The sequence below is a fragment of the Lonchura striata genome, chromosome 1A (genome assembly GCF_050655825.1).
Source record: "Lonchura striata isolate lonStrDom1 chromosome 1A, ASM5065582v1, whole genome shotgun sequence".
In the NCBI taxonomy this organism is placed as follows: Eukaryota; Metazoa; Chordata; class Aves; order Passeriformes; family Estrildidae; genus Lonchura; species Lonchura striata.
Genome location: NC_140741.1, coordinates 20,879,671 through 20,899,492, shown reverse-complemented (window position 1 = coordinate 20,899,492; position 19,822 = coordinate 20,879,671). Strand labels below are relative to the sequence as shown.

The window sequence follows — 19,822 nt, the reverse complement described above, 5'->3', positions numbered from 1 at the left end:
TTTTATGGTTTAGGTGTATGTGGCTAAAATCTCTTGGAAGCCCTCAAGCTGCAGGCAGTGGTGGGGTGGAAGAGATGACTGTGGCTGCAGAGTTTGGTGCTCAGAATGGGCAGGGTGAGATCCTGGGTTTTTCACTCTGACTCTGTTGCAGGTGGAGCGGGAGAAGGCCATTCTCCTGGCCAACCTCCAGGAGTCCCAGACGCAGCTGGAGCACACCAAGGGAGCCCTGACAGAGCAGCACGAGCGCGTGCACAGGCTCACGGAGCACGTCAACGCCATGAGGGGCCTGCAGAGCAACAAGGAGCTGAAAGTAGAGCTTGACTGTGAGAAGGGCCGAGATTCCAGCGAGGAGGCACACGACTATGAAGTGGACATCAATGGCTTGGAGATCCTGGAATGTAAATACAAAGTAGCTGTTACTGAGGTGATAGACCTTAAAGCAGAAATCAAAGCCTTAAAGGAGAAATATAATAACTATGTGGAAAACTACACTGAAGAGAAGGCCAAGTATGAGAGCAGAATCCAGACCTATGATGAGCAGGTGACAAGCCTGGAGAAGTTGACCAAGGAAAGCCAGGAAAAAATGGTCCACATGGAGAAGGAGTTACAAAGGATGACAAGCATAGCAAATGAAAACCACAATACCCTTAACACTGCCCAGGACGAGCTGGTGACGTTCAGTGAGGAGCTGGCTCAGCTCTACCACCACGTCTGCCTGTGCAACAACGAGACGCCCAACAGGGTCATGTTGGACTATTACAGGCAGAGCAGAGTGACCCGCAGTGGGAGCCTGAAGGGGCCGGATGACCCTCGAGGTCTCCTGTCCCCACGACTTGCCAGGCGGGGGGTGGCATCGCCCGTAGAAGCCAGGACCCCGACCGAGCAGGTGACGAAAGAGGCCGCAGAGCCCGGCAAGGAGCAGAGCCCAACGAAAACACCTTCCATTTCTCCTGTCATCACAGCCCCTCCTTCCTCCCCCGTCTCCGACACCAGTGACATCCGCAAAGAGCCTATGAACATCTACAACCTCAACGCCATAATACGGGACCAAATCAAGCACTTGCAGAAGGCTGTGGATCGGTCGCTGCAGCTGTCGCGCCAGCGGGCTGCCGCCCGCGAGCTGGCACCCATGATCGACAAGGACAAGGAGGCCTTAATGGAGGAGATCCTGAAGCTCAAGTCGCTCCTGAGTACAAAGCGAGAGCAGATCGCGACCTTGAGGGCCGTGCTGAAAGCCAACAAGCAGGTAAGGCGCTCCTAAAGCACTCAGGAAAGTCTGGTGTTTGTACAGGTCGCTTCCAAGCTTTCCCAGGGGTATTTTGGAGGAGAGTTTTTACTCACAGGTTATTTAGACTCTCACTCACTCAAACAAGGACACACCTTCGTTCCCTCCCCTCCCAGCCTCCTCCCTAAGCACTTCAGTTCTGCTTTGCTCAGCACCCTCCATTCACTCAGAAGAGGTGTAGCCAGGAGCCAGCTACCACCCAGGCATGTTTAAGATTACCAAGATTGGAAAACAAAATAGAATACCTCTGGAGAGGCTCTCAGTGGTATACTCTTCTATTTAGGAAAATAAGAATCTTCAAGGAATTATTTCAAGTTTTTTTCAAATCTTAAGAGAAATTCATTCAACCACTTTATTTTTTGATGTTTCACCAATAAAAAGAAGCCAAAATTATAGTACTTGATATCAAATGCCAAAAGAAATCCATCTTAATGCAATATTTTTCAAGAGTACTGTCAATTTTCTTTGCATAGTATATCTACCAAGCCCTTGGCATCCATTAGATTCCAGGTTAGAAAACACTGTAACACTGTAAAAAAATCTAAGTTTAAACATGCAAATAGTTCTATTTACTTTGATGCATCTCCTTTTGCTCAGAATTAAATCTGAATGCAAAAGGCTGCAGTGGCAGTGGTTTCACTCTAGGTTGCCTGGCACTTTCCTCACCTGAAAACTGTGCAGTGATCACCACATGGGGGCTTGAATCCTGGTAAACAGCTTGGCACTCTTTTAGCTGTTGACAGCAATGGGATTTCGGTGTTAAAATCCCCAATAGTCATCTATTCTGAAGTTACAGTTTCAAGTTTAATTGATTGGTGTATCTGTAACTGCATAGGGTACTGGGAATTTTTAAATTGCAGCAATATTTCAACATATATTGAGTCTTTTATAGCATTCCCCTCCTCCCTGATACAACACATGTTAAATATTAACTCAAGCAATTAAATACCATCTCTAGCTAAGCAATAATAGCTCTGAGCAATTATATGTAGATTTTCCATGTAATTAAAATGTAATTTAGATGGAATTAATGTATGTGGGTATACTATTCCATGATTCCAAATTAAAGATTTTTCCCATTAGCATAGAGGTATCATTTATTTTTTTGCTGCTACCAGAAGATCTATCTTAGTCTCACTTTTTTATTGCTGTCAGAAATAATGTATTATCTAAGGCATGCTCACTGAAATGGAAAAGATAGATTTGCTGACTAAGGACCTGCGATTAACTAATCTTTTATTTATTAGATAGCAGCATAGACATTGGTAACTGTACAACTGAGTACAGAAACTTGCAGTACTCGTTCATGCATATCTGATACCAGCTTCCTCAAACTTTCAAGCTAAAAGACATACTAATGTAAAGGGAAGGAGAAATTTAATGTTGGACAGGGGAAGAATCATTTATTATGTGCCAGCCTCAAGTGGTGGGTGTATCCCAGAACCCAAATTCATGTTTTGGCTAATGTTCAAAAAAACAGGAGTGAAAATTTACTCTCTTGAGGTTTTCTCCTTCAAAAGAGTAAGTTTCTAAGCAGCAAAAGGCTGGGGATGTTCTTCCCATGTGGACCCTTCCTTGGGACTGGTATTTTGGGTTTGGAATTTTGTACTTTAGTGAAAAAATACCTTTAACTGGGGACGCGCAGTTGGTATGTAGTGTTGGTCAGTAGTATTTACAAATAAGTATTTTTATTTTATAAATAAATATTATTTATAAATATTGTTTTATTTTCACAAAGCTCTAGCACGAAAAAGAGAGCAACATTTGGTGCAAGATACATGAAAAATGGATTGTTAAATCAATTGCCCAAGAAAGCAAGGCACATTGATCTTTCTGGCTTGCTTGCTTACCTTGTCCTGATTTATGTATCCATTTGTTCATAGCCCAAATTACTGTGTCTGCACCTGACTGGTGGAATAAACATTAACAAGTAGCATAAATGAAAAAGTAAAATCAATTAGTGATGCAGTAACTTTTAGGACTGGTTCAATAATGGATTTGATTTTGATTTCTAATAGCAACCAGAAAGCAAAACTGCCTATGAGGGGAATTTAATACCCTGAAGTTCTGATGGAAAGCTGATCAGTTGTTTTCATAGGCAAATAGTTCAATGAGAAAGAATTGAGTCAGCAAGACCTTCACATCTGCATTAGCAGTAACTATGGTGTCTTCAGCTCCCATAACTGCAATACTCATAAAAGTCTTCAGAAAAAATACCTTGATAACCCCAGACATACAGAATTTTATCTATAAATTAACGCCTGATATTATATGGACAGAACACAGTAGAATTTCTGCTGTGAAAGAGAGGGTTGATGAAAAGACAAAATACATCGTACAACTCTCTGCTCTAAAAATACAGGCTAGTTTTCTGCTTTTGTGTGTGAAATAAAAATCCTTAACAATTATTTTAGCTGGTCTGCTTCTCACATTGCTGATATAAAGTAAATGGGATACAAAGCTGTCTTAGAAAATGAGATTTGTTCACAGATTTCAGGATGAAGATGAAGATGGCAACCTTTGGGCTGAGTTTGGGCAAACATCTCTTCTGTAAGGATACAGAAGAGGATAGGATGGAAAGGATCCTGTTAGTTCTGGCAGTGCTTGAGGTCCTGGGCTCAGATGTGTGCTCGCCTCAGCCTGTTCACCTCCAGGGCTGGGCTTTGGGGATGGGGAGGGAGCTGAGCTCTGTGTGCTCCCCAGCTCTCTTTTCCTCGCTGGTATTTCACACCCTGCTGGAGTCCAGGCCTTGGAGCTCTCTGCTCCCTCCTGGTGCTGCTGTCAGTTCCAGGTGACTTCTTCTACACAGTAAATGCACAGTGAGCTATCAATCCCATGTCTGCAGGTGGCTGGCTGAGAGCCTGGGTACTTCATTTGCCAGTTCCTTGGCATGACTGGTCTGACAAGAGAGTGTCATTAGCACCTCTGCTGTCTTATTGGATTATTTACTTTACTGAAGAGTATTCATGCTTTTTTTTTTTCAGTGTTTTCATCTTTTTTTCTTGTGCTCCCCATCTACTTGTGTGTTGTGAGATTGCATTTTTATGTGGAAAAAAGTTCTCTGATTTTTCTGATTGAATTTTTTTCTTTAACCACAGTTTTAAAAAAATGCCAGGTCCTGACATCTGCTTCCTTGTGCCACCCACTACTTGGAGATTAAGGCTTTTATTTATCCCATCCTTCCTTTCAGAGAATGCCCTGCATACACTATTCTAGATTACCTAAATCTAGATTGTCCTATGAACTGGCATCAGGCATAACCAGGTTTAATTGGTACAATTTTGGAGATTGGCTGAGATGGGGAACAAATAGAAATAATTTCAACCAGAATTGGCACTGGAGGAGGTGTAACACAAAGCTGTGTCTTCAGTTTGTTTTGTCCCTGTTAGTTTGGCACAGTGTGACAGTCCAGCTGAGGTGACCAGACACTCTGTAAGTGTCTCTGATAGATGGAAGCTGAATTCCTCTTCCATCCCATCTCACTCTCCATTACACATTCAGGCTTCAGGGTGTTCTCAGGATTCAGGCCAGTTCCCTGTCTCTTCAGGCTTCCCAAATTTCCAAGAGAAGCTTCCTCAGCTTGTGCTCACCATCTTTCTTTTTCTACTAAACCCACCTTTTTTGTTAATTTTATTTGCTTCTCTAGTAGAGCACTTGTGCCCATTTGTTCTTCACTTCCAGGAGGGAGATCCTCAGCAGCTTGGCTGGTGCATGGAGAAACATGAAGTATTTCCCATAGGATTTGAAACTTATGCTTTGTTTTCTCTATGTTGTTTTATAGGAAACTTTAATAGGAAGAAAAAAATGTTAGAAGATTTGACACAGTCCTTCCTCAGTTACTTTTATTCACCAAATAAACTATGTTTTCATCCTCATGTCCATTAACTTACCCTGACATCCAAACTAAAACATGGAGATTGTGATCTGTCTGATCATTGTGCAGAGTTTCAGTGATGTGTAAATTACTGTAATTTATGAGTGCACATTTTTGGTCACAGCTGAGGACAGACAAAAAGCTGATTATTTCTGCTTTATCCTGCCAAGACATAGGCTGGTGTCCACCATCCTGCACTGCACCAAAGCATGTATCAGCAAGGCTGAAAAAAGCAGAATTGATTTAACTAGATCACTAAGTGATTGATAATTTTAATATGTATTGGTAATGATTTCAAATCTGGATTGGAAAAATGCATCTATTTAAAATGATAGGTGCTTACTACTGCCCTTTAAAAATATGTTCTCTTAATGTAAATTGGTGTGAAAGTAAGAATATATTATTGGTGAGTATGCAATTTTAAAAATTAGTTATTTTAATGTTTTTATTTAACAAGACACAAATGAATCCAGTTGTAGTTTAGTAGGAGATTCTATTGTGCCTTTTTGTTAAGAGACATTGGTAGTGGGAAATGTATTCAGTTTTGGAAAACTGAGTTTGAAATCAGTTTCCAACTGTTTGGTCATTACCATCTTTGTCCTGTTCCCTTGCTAGTTGCTTCAACCTAATGTTCTTCTAAACTTCTCTCCCCTGGTGGTGGCTCAAGAGCCCATAAGATCAACAGAGGAAATTGATTTCCTGTGTGAATTGCTGCAACTTATTATGCACTAAATGAAGTGCAAAAAACAACCATAACACCCTCTGAATAAATGTAAAAGGAAGCAAATTTTTCTTCATTTCATTCAAGAGCAATATTTTTAAATGTCTCAAGCAGCAGTAGGTATAAAGCCTCTATAAAACTATGTATTTTGAACAGCTACAAAATGATACTAAATTCATAGGTAAAGCAGAATGTTCAAGTCTTGCAGAGGTAGGAGAAATGTAACTATTAAAAACAGTACAGTAGTAAATTAAAGAAATTTAATGGATGAAATTGAAAACAGAAAGAAGGGAGCAGTAAAAAATTAGGAATGGGACTAATACAAAGCTTTGCTTTCTTGTTAAATGATAACTGTAATTTACACATTTTTAGTCTCTCTTTTTTTTTTTTTTTTTTAGTGGTTAAGACTGCTAAAATTATGCTGGCTTGCACAGCAGTGATCATTGGAAGTTCTCAGGCATAAATCAAGCTGCGAGGTCCTGGCCTTCCCTGTGCCCAAGGAAAGCCTCAGCCAGCAGGAGGCTTGAGGCCAAACGCGGTGATTCAGAGCTTGGCTGCAGAGGCTGAGCCTCGTGTGCTCTGTGTCCTGTTTGCAAAGTGGCCAGGGAACACACTTGGTTGTTTAGTGCAGCTCGAACAATGTGGTTGCAGCTCCTGTAGTAACTTTACTCACTTGCCTGAGCCCTCCAGATACAGCTGCACAGTTCTGCAGACACTTGAGGTGCTGAGTTGTTGCCAGTTGCTGTTGAAATGGCTTTGTCCTTTCAGCTGCTTTCTCCTTCTCCTGGTTTCGTGGAGTACAACTTAAAAGAAGAAGTTGAAGTGTGAAGTCCAGTGAAGATCAGGTTTAATTTCTTTAATGTGTGAATGAAAGACATCAAAACCAAAATCAGGCATGGGATTTTCACTGTTCTCAGACCTGTGTCTCATAAACACATGTCCTTGCTTGTATTTTTAGACAGCTGAAGTGGCACTGGCCAATTTGAAGAACAAATATGAAAATGAAAAAGCAATGGTGACTGAGACCATGACCAAGCTACGGAATGAACTAAAGGCTCTGAAGGAAGATGCAGCAACCTTCTCATCCTTGAGAGCAATGTTTGCAACCAGGTAAGGGAAATTTTGTCACCATCTGGCTCAGCACTGTAATCGTGTGTGTACTAAGTGAGAACACACTTAGCTGTGTATGTGGGGTGCCTAGGAGGATAGAGAAGATATTTTCTGCATGGTCAGGGTTTTGCTGGATGAAGGTGAATGAGTCCTAGAATGCAAACTGTGCAAAACTTGCAAGCTTTCAAGTGCTGTTGAGATGTGTGTCTTGGAAAATAAAGCTGAAGAATAGCAATGTCAATACAACCTTGAACAAAGTGTTATAAATGGCAGTATATGCCTATGGAATATTTGCATTTATAGGGTTTTTTAAAGTGGAAATCAAATAGTAGATTTATGCGGCTGATTTTCCCATTCAGAAGTACGCAGTGATTCTGTCATGTAAAGCTATCATATGGTTAATGATGATTTTCAGAACTCTACATTTTCATTACAGTGAGATTACTTACCAGTAGTAAAATCTATTTAATCAACCAGCCTATGCTGTAATCCAGTCCTAATAATTGCAACGCTGCTGTAATTTCCCACTCCACCATAAATTCTTATTTTCTTCCACTGTGATGTTCAATTTATTATCTTCTCCTTCACAGGATAAAAGCTTCACTTATCTTCTGTAACATAGTTCCTGCTGGCAGGACAGTAATTAATCAGCTTTCTTATTTCCGTCTTCCATGTCTTCTTCAGAAAATCTTTTGGTTTTACATGGAATCACAGAATCAACTAGGTTGGAAAATACTTCTGAGATTGAGTCAACATCACCTTCCAGACCATGGCACTGAGTCAAGTCCAGGCTTTTCTTAAACACCCCCAGGATGTGACTCCACCACCTCCCTGGGCGGTTCACTCCAATGTCTAATAGCCCTTTCTGGGAAGAAATTCTTCCTGACCACCTAGACCTTCCCTGGCACAGCTTATGGTTGTGTCTTCTCATCTTAGCTGCTTTTCAAAAGGCTACCTAAAAGTCTTTCTTTTTTTTTTTAAGCTCGAGCATTTTCACCAATAAATTCTTACTGTGGAAATACACAAGAAAGACTTTTTTTCCTCCTCCTGTGGTCAAACACAGTACAGATTTCTTGTTTGTGCTTTAATCCATAAAGGATGAGACATCTTTGTGCCTTCTGCCAACATCTCTTCAGTGCTGCTGGCAGTGCCATCTCACAACTTTCAGCCTTCTAAGGTGCTTTTGTGCTTAGGGACAGTGGCAGCAGCAGTTGGGAGAAAGGGGAAGGAGAAAAGGGACATTTGTATGTCATGACATTGTTGCTGTGTACAAATTCATCATAGGTCCATCGTCAGAAGAGCGCGTGTAGCGACATAATGGAAACGGAGAGCCAGCTCAGCAGGCAGTGTGAACCAAGGTAGCCTGATTGATTTCATTGGCATCTAAAGGCTTTCTTCCAGAAAGGAGAGTTGTGTGCCTGTGTGTTGGACCATGTGTTGACCTTTCCGTGCAAGCTCCTTACACTAGGAGACACAGGGATGTTCTAACTCTGCAGGAGCTCGTGGAAGGCAGGTGGGAGCAGAGGAGTGGCAGCGTGAGCATAAAGCAAACAAGAGCCTTGTATGGGCCATAAATCATCAACATCTGAGGTAAAAGTAGTTTGCAAAGCTTTAGAAGTTAATTAAAGGGAATGTTAGATTGTTGGTGTGCTGAATGCTCCTTACCTAATCTGGGCATCCTGAGTGCAGGCTTCTGTTGGGTTCAAGGCATATCCTGGAGCTGATGGGAGGCATCAGCATCCCTTCCATGAGAATTAGGCTTCAGTGATGCCACTCATCCAGGTATCTTTTCTAGATGTCTTGTGTGTAGGATGTAAAGAAACTTCTCTACCTCTCTATGAGCTATGAAAGGAGTCTGTGTGACCTGCTGAGTTACATATTTTTAATTAAAAAATTTCTAATGTTAGTAGCAATAAATCCCATCCAAAGAATTTACTACTGTTGGTAAACTCCATGTAGTAGTGATTAAATGCTCAATGTATGGCCTATGGGACATATCCCTGCTCTTGACATCCTACGTTTTCCCCAGTATACTCTGAGCACAGCTGTAAAAAATTATTCACTACAAGGTCTTCCACATCATTATAGTCCTATAGATTTTTCTGTTGTAAAATATTCATTTTTCTTCCCTAGCATGGAGTTTAATGGCCTTTATAATTAAATCAATCTTCCTAAATGGTCAAATCATTGACTCATTCTATTTGGAATAGTCCATTTGGAAGAGCATTTGTTTAAATGACAGAGAGTGGATATACTCTGCAAGTCTCTTGAAGAGGAGAAATCTGTTTGAAAATACAAGGCTGTAAGATTTTTGTGCAGTAACATTAGATGCAGTAGTGACCTTCAGCATAAAAAAGCAATTGTTTGGTCTTTAGTTGAATAAAACAGTGGTTTCCATGGTTATAGTGTATCACATGGTACTTACTCCTGAATTTGTACCACAGGGACTGATAGCAGAATCATATTAGATTTGCAAAGTTGCTTATACTTTTTGATAGAAGAATATCCTTTCTCTTTCCATAAAACATCATTTTGGTCCCCAAAAGATGGATGTTCATCCGGTGCTGAACTGTGTTTCCTTCCTCAAATACACTGGATAATGGTCATAGCACACATTGTAAAGAGAGCCCAGCATCTGTTTCTGGTCTGAACAGCCAAGTTGACACTTTCCTCCAAAGCTCCCCTGTGCAGAGAGCAGGAGCTTTCCTTTTTCTGTGTTTTTTCTGACACTTGTTCATCCTTCACTCCTTAAGTTCTTTTTTCAGTTCTTTGTCTCAAAATTCTTTCTGTCCTGCTTATCCCTCTACTTTTGCCCTTTTCACTTCTGGAGCAGTTCATTTGAACCAAAAATCTCTGAGATTCTGATCTCTACAGCTTCCTCCTTCTCTTTTCGTTAGCCTTGTGACCCCTTTCTGGGATTTATGTGCTTTGGACCTGTCAAGAATATTTCACCTCTCTTAGAAGAAGAAATATATATACAGCATATAAAACCTCTTTTGTGTGAGTCAAGGGGTTGGCAAAGCAGAGCTGAAGTTTCTGTTAGATGCCAGTGCCATGTGCAGCCTTTAACCTGCTTATTTTGTCATGGGCTGCTCCTGGTATTCCCAGAGAAAATGAGGAATTCCCAGAGAAGCCTTTCCTGCCCCTCCTGTTGTTTCCCCTCCCTCTGAGTTGCTGACCCAGCATAAGAGCGGTGTGCGTTTGTGAAGCAGCGAGCAGCACTCATCCAGAGGGACAATAAGTAATTATTGAGAACATTAGTTTTCCAGTCTAGAGTAGGTATTGCCCTATGAGAGGAAGTCTTGTACTGAAGGAGAGAAGGAACTACTTTTAAACAGGATCTTTAAGCTGTTCAGGAAGCAAACTTCACTGAGTCCTTACACTGCTTGCTTTCCCAGCCTAAATAGAGATATGTAATAGGAGAGAGCAGGAAATATTGCTGGTCTGACACTACATGCATGGATTTTATTCTTCATCCATCAAAATATTTTCTTATGATAATTTTAAAAGAAAAATGTGTGCTGAAGAGACTGAGTAGGAAGACTGAACAGATCCCAGAGCTGAGAAAACATTTTTGAACAGAAGAGAATTATGATTATCTGGTTAGAGCAGGGACCTGTCACTGTCAGTGTCACTGGGTTTTAGCTCAAGCTCTGCTATGATTTATGTTACCTAAATTACACATAAGCCTGATCTGGTATTTGGTTTATGTTCCTAGACGAGAGGGATAGATGGAACCAGAAATCCCTTAAAATCCTCTATAAGCTGCTTGGATCAGTTCATAAAAAATAAGTGGGCTTATGTGTCTGTCTGCTTCCTTTCTGAGATGAGAGAAATTAAAAATAGGTGAAACACTGACTTTTGCTCTTAAGGAATAGCAGACGGCAAGAACACAGTGGTGTTTATTTAATTGTTACTAGCAGCTTACAACCTGTCCTGAGGCAAGAGGGAAATTGGGGAAGAATTCTGACTCAGGATGACATAACCTAACTTTTGCTATCACTATTTGAACCCTCCTGAAAGACCCATTCAGAACCCTGGAGTATCCTGGAGCCCTGCAATGGTCTCTGCCATGACAGAAGTCATCTTTCCTAGGAGCTCTTTACCTTTTTCTCTTAGGAGATCCTTAACATTTTTCTTCCTTGTGTGAGACTTGATGAATGTTTGTGAAGTGTGAGCGAAAGGCAATATAGATGTGTGAAATGCTTTTTTCTTTTTTAATTAGAAACACTTCTTCTTTTATCCCACACTTGCACATAACTGGGAATATTTCAGTGAAGAAGAGGAAAGCAGGAGAGAATAAAGGACATGGACACAAGATGCATCTGGTTACAAGAATGAGGCTTTTAAACTCTGATAACACAGACATTAAAGTAAATTAATTTGAAATCGGAATTACTATAATATTCAGAATGCTGACTTCATGTCTCTGTCAAGGAAACTGACTTAAGCATCAACAGATATCTCACAGCTTGGAGCAGAAATAGGTGTGCAAGCTGGTGTTAAGCCAACTGGCATTTCATAATTATCTCTTTTCCTCAAGGCTTGAGTAGCAACAATCATGCTTATTAAGGTCCTGTAGAAGAAAGATAATACTGAAACTGTAGATGAAGCTGTATCTGACTTAGTAATTTTGCCTGCAGAGCCTGAATTGTTCAAAAGGGGTGTGCGATATATGTATAAGTATTTTTGAGTGAAGAATAACTAACTCCACATTTTCAAGGGTACTGTGTTTCTGTTTCCCAAAGGGAAGATTAAAATTTCAGAGAAATTACTTTCATCCTTCAGTTCACAATAATTCAAAGGTTTATTGCATCACACATTTTGATGAGGAAGACTAAAATAGTTTTCTATTGCTTGCTTTTTGTAAGTGATACTTATAAAATTACATCCTCATCCATTATATTGCAGTTGCACAGGAAAGCTGCTTAGATTCACCCAGATCTTGTGGGAAGGAAATATGGTGAAGCTGCATCATTCAACATGAAAAATCCTTGGGTGTTTCCACAAATGTCTGATGGTCAGGCAGTACTGCTGTCTGTGAAGCATCTTACTGCTGGGATACATTTTTTTTCATTGCTCTTGGTTCTTACTGATTAGATGGTCTATTGCTATCAAACGGAAGCTATTTCACTTCAAAAAGTGTTTTAAGATAATTTTGAAATGCCTTGCTTTTCCTGTTAACTTTGGGAAGTATTGCTAAAAGCAGAGATAAATTGAATTTGGTTTTAAATAGAATAAAATAATAAGAAAGGTGGTTTTAGTTCTCAGAGATCTAAAGCAAATTAAAAGATATTTTTTCATGTGGGTAAAAAAGGCTGAGGATTAAAAAGGAGTAGGTGACCATAGTAATGAGCACACCTCTAAGAGATTCAACAGTAAATGTGAAATATCTTCCAGGTGTGGAGTTTCCTGATTAGTATCCTTTTAATCAATGGGAACTAATAGTAATCATGGTAACAAGTGGTTAACAAGAGTAAATAATGGAAGGTTTTTCATTTCACAAAATCTGATACATAAGTGTTCAAACTACTCACAGTCTTCTTTTGTAATACTTTCTTGAAGTGGATATTACTGCCTGTGGGAAATAGCATTTTCTGATTGGTAGACATTATTATCCATGGTTACTAACTGGAAGAAGCAGCACCCAGAATTACTATTTGTGGTCTGAACTGGAAATAATCCCATACCTCCCCTCCAATTGCTTTTTATCTGCGTCAGAAACATGTCACATTGTCATAGATTACGTTAATATAGGCACAGGTTGTCTTGCTGAATGGGACATGTTGACATTTACATCCAAGTCCAAATTTATTCCAAGTGGGAACAGAAGAATTCGGGCTGCCTGCTGCCAGGATTAGGGTCAGCAAAAGCTGACATCTGAGTCAAGCTCTGTAACCCAGGGATGTGCTCCCTGGTAGAGTCGGTTCTTGGGCCGTTTCCCCAGATTTCTGCCCTGTTTTTGCTGCAGGTGTGATGAGTACGTCACACAGCTGGATGAAATGCAGAGGCAGCTGGCGGCTGCAGAGGATGAGAAGAAGACCCTGAACTCTCTGCTGCGCATGGCTATCCAGCAAAAACTTGCCCTGACCCAGCGACTGGAGGATTTAGAGTTCGACCACGAGCAATCCCGACGCAGCAAAGGCAAGCTGGGAAAGAGCAAGATCGGCAGCCCTAAAGTAAGTGAGGAGGCATCAGCCACCGTGCCAAGCATAGACACTTTCCTCCTGCATAGTCAGGGCCCACAGCAACCAAACTTACTGGTCAGCAGTGGCACTCAGAGGAAAAGGTATGCATGCAGTGATCTTTACAGTACAGTGCAGTAGCCAGACTTGCATTAAAGTCATTCACTGAATTATAAACATAATGATTCCTTTTTTTACTTTTATTTTTTTCTTTCCATCCTTTGGGGAGAAGGAGGCGGGGAGGATATGAGTATGAAATTCAAAGCCTGGCAACATGTTGTTCTGATCCACCTACTCAGTGTTATTTCCTCCTTCTGAATGCAGTGTTTTGAACTATATTCTGTCAGTGTCTCAATGCATCTTGTTGCATCTTGTATGTTTTTAATATTAAGTGTGAATGTATTTCCTTTAACAAGTTTTCTTTTAATTTTTTCCTATGGTTTTCCATAATGAGCATCTGAAATAAAAAAAGGATTGTGCTCTATGAGCATTTTAGTGCTTAACATGAAAGAAGCTGCATTTCTTTGTTAAGCTCTGGTGCTCACTTGTTCTTTATCAGTGTGAAAAGAATATGGATGTGTTCACTCAGATTAATTTTTCTACATGGAGCAAGAAACCTTTTGAAGGGGATGGCTGCTGTTCATAATCTAATGCAAAAGTTTTGCTGTTCAAGCTGTGAGCTCATGTCTTGTGCCTGCCCCTGCCAAAACTCTCTAGATGTGGGCAAATCCATGATTTTGAAGATGAAGAGGACTCTGTTAGAGAAGTCACAGATAATCATCCCCTTTTCTTGTATGCTGTAATCACAATGCAAAACCAAGAGAACAATCAGGGAACCTTGTACAAGCTGACTTGAGGATGCTGAGATATAAACCAACCTCATCTCCTCCTTCCCTAAGGTGAAGGAGGATTTCCAATGCAGACAAGGTGTCCTGCTCTGGAAGCAACATGAGGTGTCAACAATAGTTGATTTTTACCTGTTAAGCAAGTTAAGATTATATTGTCATTCATGACGCTTTGAAAGGTAATTAAAGTAAAACTCTTTTGTTTCCATATGTATTTTTCTTGGATCTCCTGCAAGACTATTCTCACCTTCCCTTTGTGATCAGAGCCATCCCAGGACTTCAGGGACCTACCTCCAGAAATTATTAAGAGCCCCCCCTCATCCTGCCTCCACAGAATCATATCTTCTGAGGGGCCCCCCTTCCATGAGTGAATTCATCCATGGGCACCGTCTCAGCAAGGAAAAAAGGTTAACCGTGGCCATACCAGGTAAACATTTTTTCCTTGGGTGCATGTGGTGCTGAGTGGTTAGCTTAGCAGGGACCCTCCCAGCACTGCAGATGCAATTTAATTTGGGCAACTTCTTGAAAAGCAAAATGCCTTCTCCTGTGTCATGGGTGGCAGGAGATGACATTCTACTGGCAGCGGCCCAAACTGGTTTCAGATGCAGTGTGGAAAGCCCTGCTGTGGTACATGTGGGTGCAGTCCCACTGGCATCCACAGAGGCTGCACCCCTGTGCCTGGGGGGGGGGCTTAGCCTGGTGGTGGCATTGCTAGTCCCCCTGGAAGACACAAATCCCATGGGATAGAGGAGTCAGATGTGTGAGGAGCAGCGAGGGAGCAGCTGGCAGTGTGCAGGAGCCTCCGCAGCACCCCTCTTCTCACCCTGGAGCATTCAGTCAGGTTTTTCCAAGGGGTGGTGTTCAACTCACAGGAGGCTTAGTTTATACAAATTGAGTCATGAAGTTAATCTGTGCAGGAAGGTTTTGCTCTTAATTTCCTGCCAAAATGTAGTGTCTGCTTTGAATGAGGCGTAGAAAGGAAATGCAAACTGGGGTGACATTTCAAAGGTGTGATAGCTTTCTTCTGCTGAGAGAACAGCTAATAATTTCTTATCTTCTGTACCTGAGCAGGACCTTTAACTGGGCACAGTCTTGTCTGGTGGTAATTTTGTTAATTCTTTGTTTTGGAATATGTTGTACATAAAAAGCTTAAGTAGAAAATATGAAAGCTAAAACCCATAAAAGTAGTTTCTGCTCGAGTAAATGTTTATTCTGGGAAGCTGAGCAGTACCCTGTAGTAGGTTATATTTCTCACCTAGTGCCATCAGTGTCACAGCTGCCTTTGAGTAGTGCCATGCAAGTAACGCCCACTCAGAGGATAAATGTAAAACTGCAGAGAGTCTAAACAAGACATTCTCCTAGGGTGTGTTGCAGTAAATAAATCAAAGTGCTGTCTCCTGAGGAGAAAAATGTGGGAGTAGGGAGAAAGAAGCATCTGATATCTCATGGAACATCACGGATATGTGGACCACAGATTGAGAAATGCTGACACAGTCTTTTTGTCCACCAACAGAGATCAAAGGATGAAGCAGCCTGAATAGTAAAATTGTCCAGAAAATTATGTCTTACCTGTCACTTTAGGTACATCTCTACATATTTGAAGTATAAGGGTCTTGAGACAGGGTCACTGATTTATATTACAGTTGTCCTTATAAATTTGCAACAATCTCAGCTTTCTGAATGCATTTGTCAGAATTTTATAACATCACATGGCTTTAGTCTCAGCCTGTGAGACTGACAGGTCCAAACCCAAGATTTTTCTGAGCATTCAGATTCCAGTGTTGGCAGGACCAGGTTAGAACCAAGTTTAGGATTAAGCAGGGAATTATTCATCATTGTTTTTACCAGTTTCTGGAAGATTTCTTACTGTTGTTAACAGATTAAAAGAATGATGCACCAAGTAGGATTTTTTCACCATCTGTCTAATTATCTGTTTCCTGAAAGTAAGGAACAGCAAAGAATGTTATTCTGCTGCTTTTATTCAGAATATTTAAAAGCCTTGTCTCACAGAGCTTCTGTTCTCAGATGATTTTTGCAGTCAAGCAAGGCAGCAAAAAGTGTAGGAACCCACACCTGCTTCTTCCTCAGAGAAAAAGTAGCATCCAAACTCAAACACAGTGGAGCAAAGTGTAGCTTGGTTTGAGACTGAGTTCCCAGGAGCAGAGTAAGAATGAATCAAACCTACATTGAAGGGAAACACATTTTGGTTTTGTTCTTTTAAATTTGTGAACTGTTTCCTTCACAAGAATTTTTCACCTGTGTGATGTGAGGCTTCCCTGTCCTTTCATGAACTCCCAGGGATGTGGGGACTGGGAGGCTGTAACTGGCAATGTGTTTGGTTGGAGATGGAGACCAAGAGCCAAAATAGCTGAAGTTAGTGGTGGGACAAAAAGGACAGGTTCCTCTGCCCCATGAGCCCCGTGCAGAAGCAAACTGTGCCTGTGTTTCTCTTGCTCCTTCTTCTGGACTTGGTGCTTGGCAGAAGAGGCTATCTTTGCATTGAGTGCTGCTGAGTACCTGGAGAGGGAAAGATGGACTGCTTCTAGCAGCCTTCTTCAGAGCAAGACCAGCTGAATTGAAGACCTCTTAAGCAAGAGATTGTCACGTCCTGCTGCATTTCCACTTAACTGCCTTCAGTTTTAGATGAGCATGCAGGTACCTCTGACACAAAGTTGTGACAGCAGGACTTGATCTGGGCTTTCTAAATGAAGTAATGGCTCTTAACTGTCCGCAGGGGCTAAAAATACCACTCAGTGCTTTTCCAAAGTATCATGTTCCATTTCTCCTAGGTAATTGCACGCATTTAGCTTTATGGTTTGTTTCTTCTTTGCTTCTGTTCTGCTGACATGTATTTTTACTCTTTAAAGTCTTTATTCTTCTGTTAACAGCCAGTATGTGCCCAGCACAATTCCAGCCCACCTTTGGATGTATTTATTTTCCGAACTACGTGAAAAATTCAGGGCATATAAAAGGCCTAGTGCTGGGTTTGGCAGTGTGTTACACTGAAAAATGACCTTTCCTGTGCAGTTGTGCTCAAACTCCTTGAATATGAAGTCACTAGATGCCTCTTAATATACCACAGTCCCAAATGTGGTTCTCTCAACCTCTTCAAGGAAAGAACAAGACTAAAAAGGTCTCCCTGTAACATCTGCCTCAACAGCACTCTTTTCTCTGTCAGATACTTTAGCATGGCAACTCCAAAAGTTGAATATAAAGTTCCACTGTTTTAGCTTAAAATTAAATCAAGATCCTTATGTAGAAGATGTACCTGAAGTAAAAGAATTCCTGACAGGTTATGAGGAGGACACTTACCAATGGCTGCAGTTCTCTCTCAGGGTCAACAACAAACCACCTGAGAAGCTCCTTTGTTGGAACGCTCTCCAAACAAAATGTGATGCTTCTTTCCCCTATTGTTTATGCTTAGTATTTAAAATCCCACACAGGAAAACACCGTAAAAAATAAGGTATTTCATATTTTGAAGGAATACGGTTCCTGAGATCATAATTAGCAATCCTTTTAGAGAAATCTGTATGGTCATATCTATTTTATTTTATCACAATAGAAAAAGGAAGGTAGCAGCCTTAAATGAAATGACACATTTCCCTCAAATTCCAAGCCCAGCTGAGGTCAGATATTTGGTTGACCCAAGCCAGGATAGACCTGTGGATTTCAGCAGAACTCTACTAGTTTGCTGTGATCCAAAGTTTGTATTTTTGTAGTGTTTAGATTATTCTTCATTGTCATTTCATAAAATGGCTTTTCTAAACACCTCTAAAAAACCAAACAAACCAACAAGTCTGCAAAATTAAAAGGTTTTGTAGAGTTGCTCATTTCTGAAAGCATGCTAAACCTGAAAGAATGCTTGCTTTTCAGCTGTCTTTCAAAAGTGATTTACAGCCTGGCATTTAATTCCCACAAGAAGAGACTAATGTGGAAGAGAAAGACAGCACAAAGAATGCCACATAATAGTATAGCAACTGCTCAGGCACCACCTACCATACAAAATAAGAGTATATAATAGTTACTCTTACTGAAAAAATAATCCAAGATTGATTTATGATGTAGCTCTATACTTACAACAAATCAAATACGAATCATAATATGATACAAATAATTAACTCTTGTTTGTTGGTTTGCATTCTTACCATAAAATTTAACTTCATTTGTAAAAACTCTGTCCCAAAGGCAATTCCTACAGTGTGACCAAGAACTAACTTAGAGCATCTGTAGGTAGAAAGTATTTTTTAAAGCTAAAAAGGAAAATGTTAGCTTTAATAAAAAAATCTCAATGACTCAGATGTCGAGGTCCTAGGAAGTCTTATAATTAAATCTTTAAGCTGGAGCTCAAGGGAAAATTGTTTAAGAGTTGTTTTTGCTACTTGCCTTTACACCTAGAATGGTTTAAAATGTGAAGAATAGGTAAGGAACCTGGGAATGCATTGATCTATTAGATGTAGCACAAACACAGTTTAACACAACAAGGAGCAGAAGGTCTTCTGAGTGGAGTGGTTCTTAGTATTATAATTAAGGGAATTAAGGGCTTTTGATAGGCTATGTGAGGTGTTGAGTAAACTCTCTTGGATCAAGGGATGAAGAATACATTTTCATGCTATGTTAGAATATTTGTGCTTTCTGGGTTTTGAGCTTTTTTAAAGTGCAGTGTTTTAGATGTGACTTTCCAAAATATTCTATAAAAGATTATTCTTTGTGTAATCAGAAGCTAATGTTCCTTCTGTATTTTTCTTTAAATAACCTTAAAGTGGAACTTAGCATTTGGGGCAAGATTGTCAGTTTTGCTCCTCCTTCTTGCTTCATCTTAAGTAGTGTGAAGATATGGGAAATCCTCTTCAAAATGTGTATTGTGAGTAGAAGCTGTCTTTCTGTCCCCTTTTGGATGCAGGGGTTGGGAAAATGAGCAGAGATTTTCAGGCTGACACCTCTCTGCACAGGGAGGCTCTCTGGAGAAGTGTGCCTGTATAAAGGTCAGGAAAATACATTTTTGATAGCAGGTATGTGTCTACTTTAATGAAAAGAGTTTATGTTCAAGGTCTTTAGCTGAGCACATTTTTGTTTGTTTAGGAATATTTTGCCAAAAACATTCAGGTTTGCTTTTGAGCTGAAGCACCAATGTTAGAAAGTGCCTCACAAATTTCTAAGCCTTGCTGCTGTAGGCATTACTTCAATATCTCAACTTTGGTTTTTTATGCATGTCTCAATTTTGAAACAGCAGGACTGTCAGAAATCTGATCACAGAAAGCACAAGCTTCTTTTATAAATGTTTGTGGAGGAAGCCCTTTGAGGAACACGAGTCAGAAATTAATTTTGCCAGGGGGGTGCTTTGTAGATCTTTCTGATTGCTCAGGTCACACAGGAATTTTAAATATTTCTTACTTCTATTTTGGAAATGAATTTTATAGATTGATGAAGAAGAAAACCAACATGATTAGGATCTAGATACTCCTTTCTGCGCTGATTTTAAGTCAGATAACTTTATACTGAGCTCTTAGCAATGTAGATTTATCTCTACTTTTAGTAAAAGAGTTTATTCTTGAAAAGCAGGGTGAGTGGTTAACCAAGCCACCACTATTATATAAGATATGCAGCCACTTAATATTTAACTAGTCAGTCTGGTCTGTTCTGAATTGTACTCTTAGGAAAGTTTGATTTGCTTCATCCAAGCAATCCAAAGCATGGAAGTTCTTCAGAACCATTATTTAAAAAAAACCCCACAACTTTATTCTGGTAACACAAATTTAGTCTGAGTACAAATTGCCCTTTGCTTCATTAGAGATCCATGGATG

General features: G+C 40.3%; 1 protein-coding gene across 12 annotated transcripts in view; it reads left to right on the top strand.

Annotated features, from left to right (window-relative positions):
• Positions 1-19,822, top strand: part of BICD1 (BICD cargo adaptor 1) — a 167,377-nt gene that overhangs the window by 127,885 nt on the left and 19,670 nt on the right. For 5 of the 12 annotated variants that reach the window (XM_021540005.3, XM_085568981.1, XM_085568982.1 and 2 more), the window contains exons 5-7: positions 152-1,246; positions 6,839-6,990; positions 12,962-13,169. In XM_021540005.3, coding sequence (XP_021395680.1) covers positions 152-1,246; positions 6,839-6,990; positions 12,962-13,169 — 1,455 coding nt within the window. Of the gene's footprint in view, positions 1-151; positions 1,247-6,838; positions 6,991-12,961; positions 13,280-14,256; positions 14,448-19,822 lie in introns of those variants that run through there. The other 7 variants (XM_085568976.1, XM_085568974.1, XM_085568975.1 and 4 more) reach the window with 4 other exon arrangements.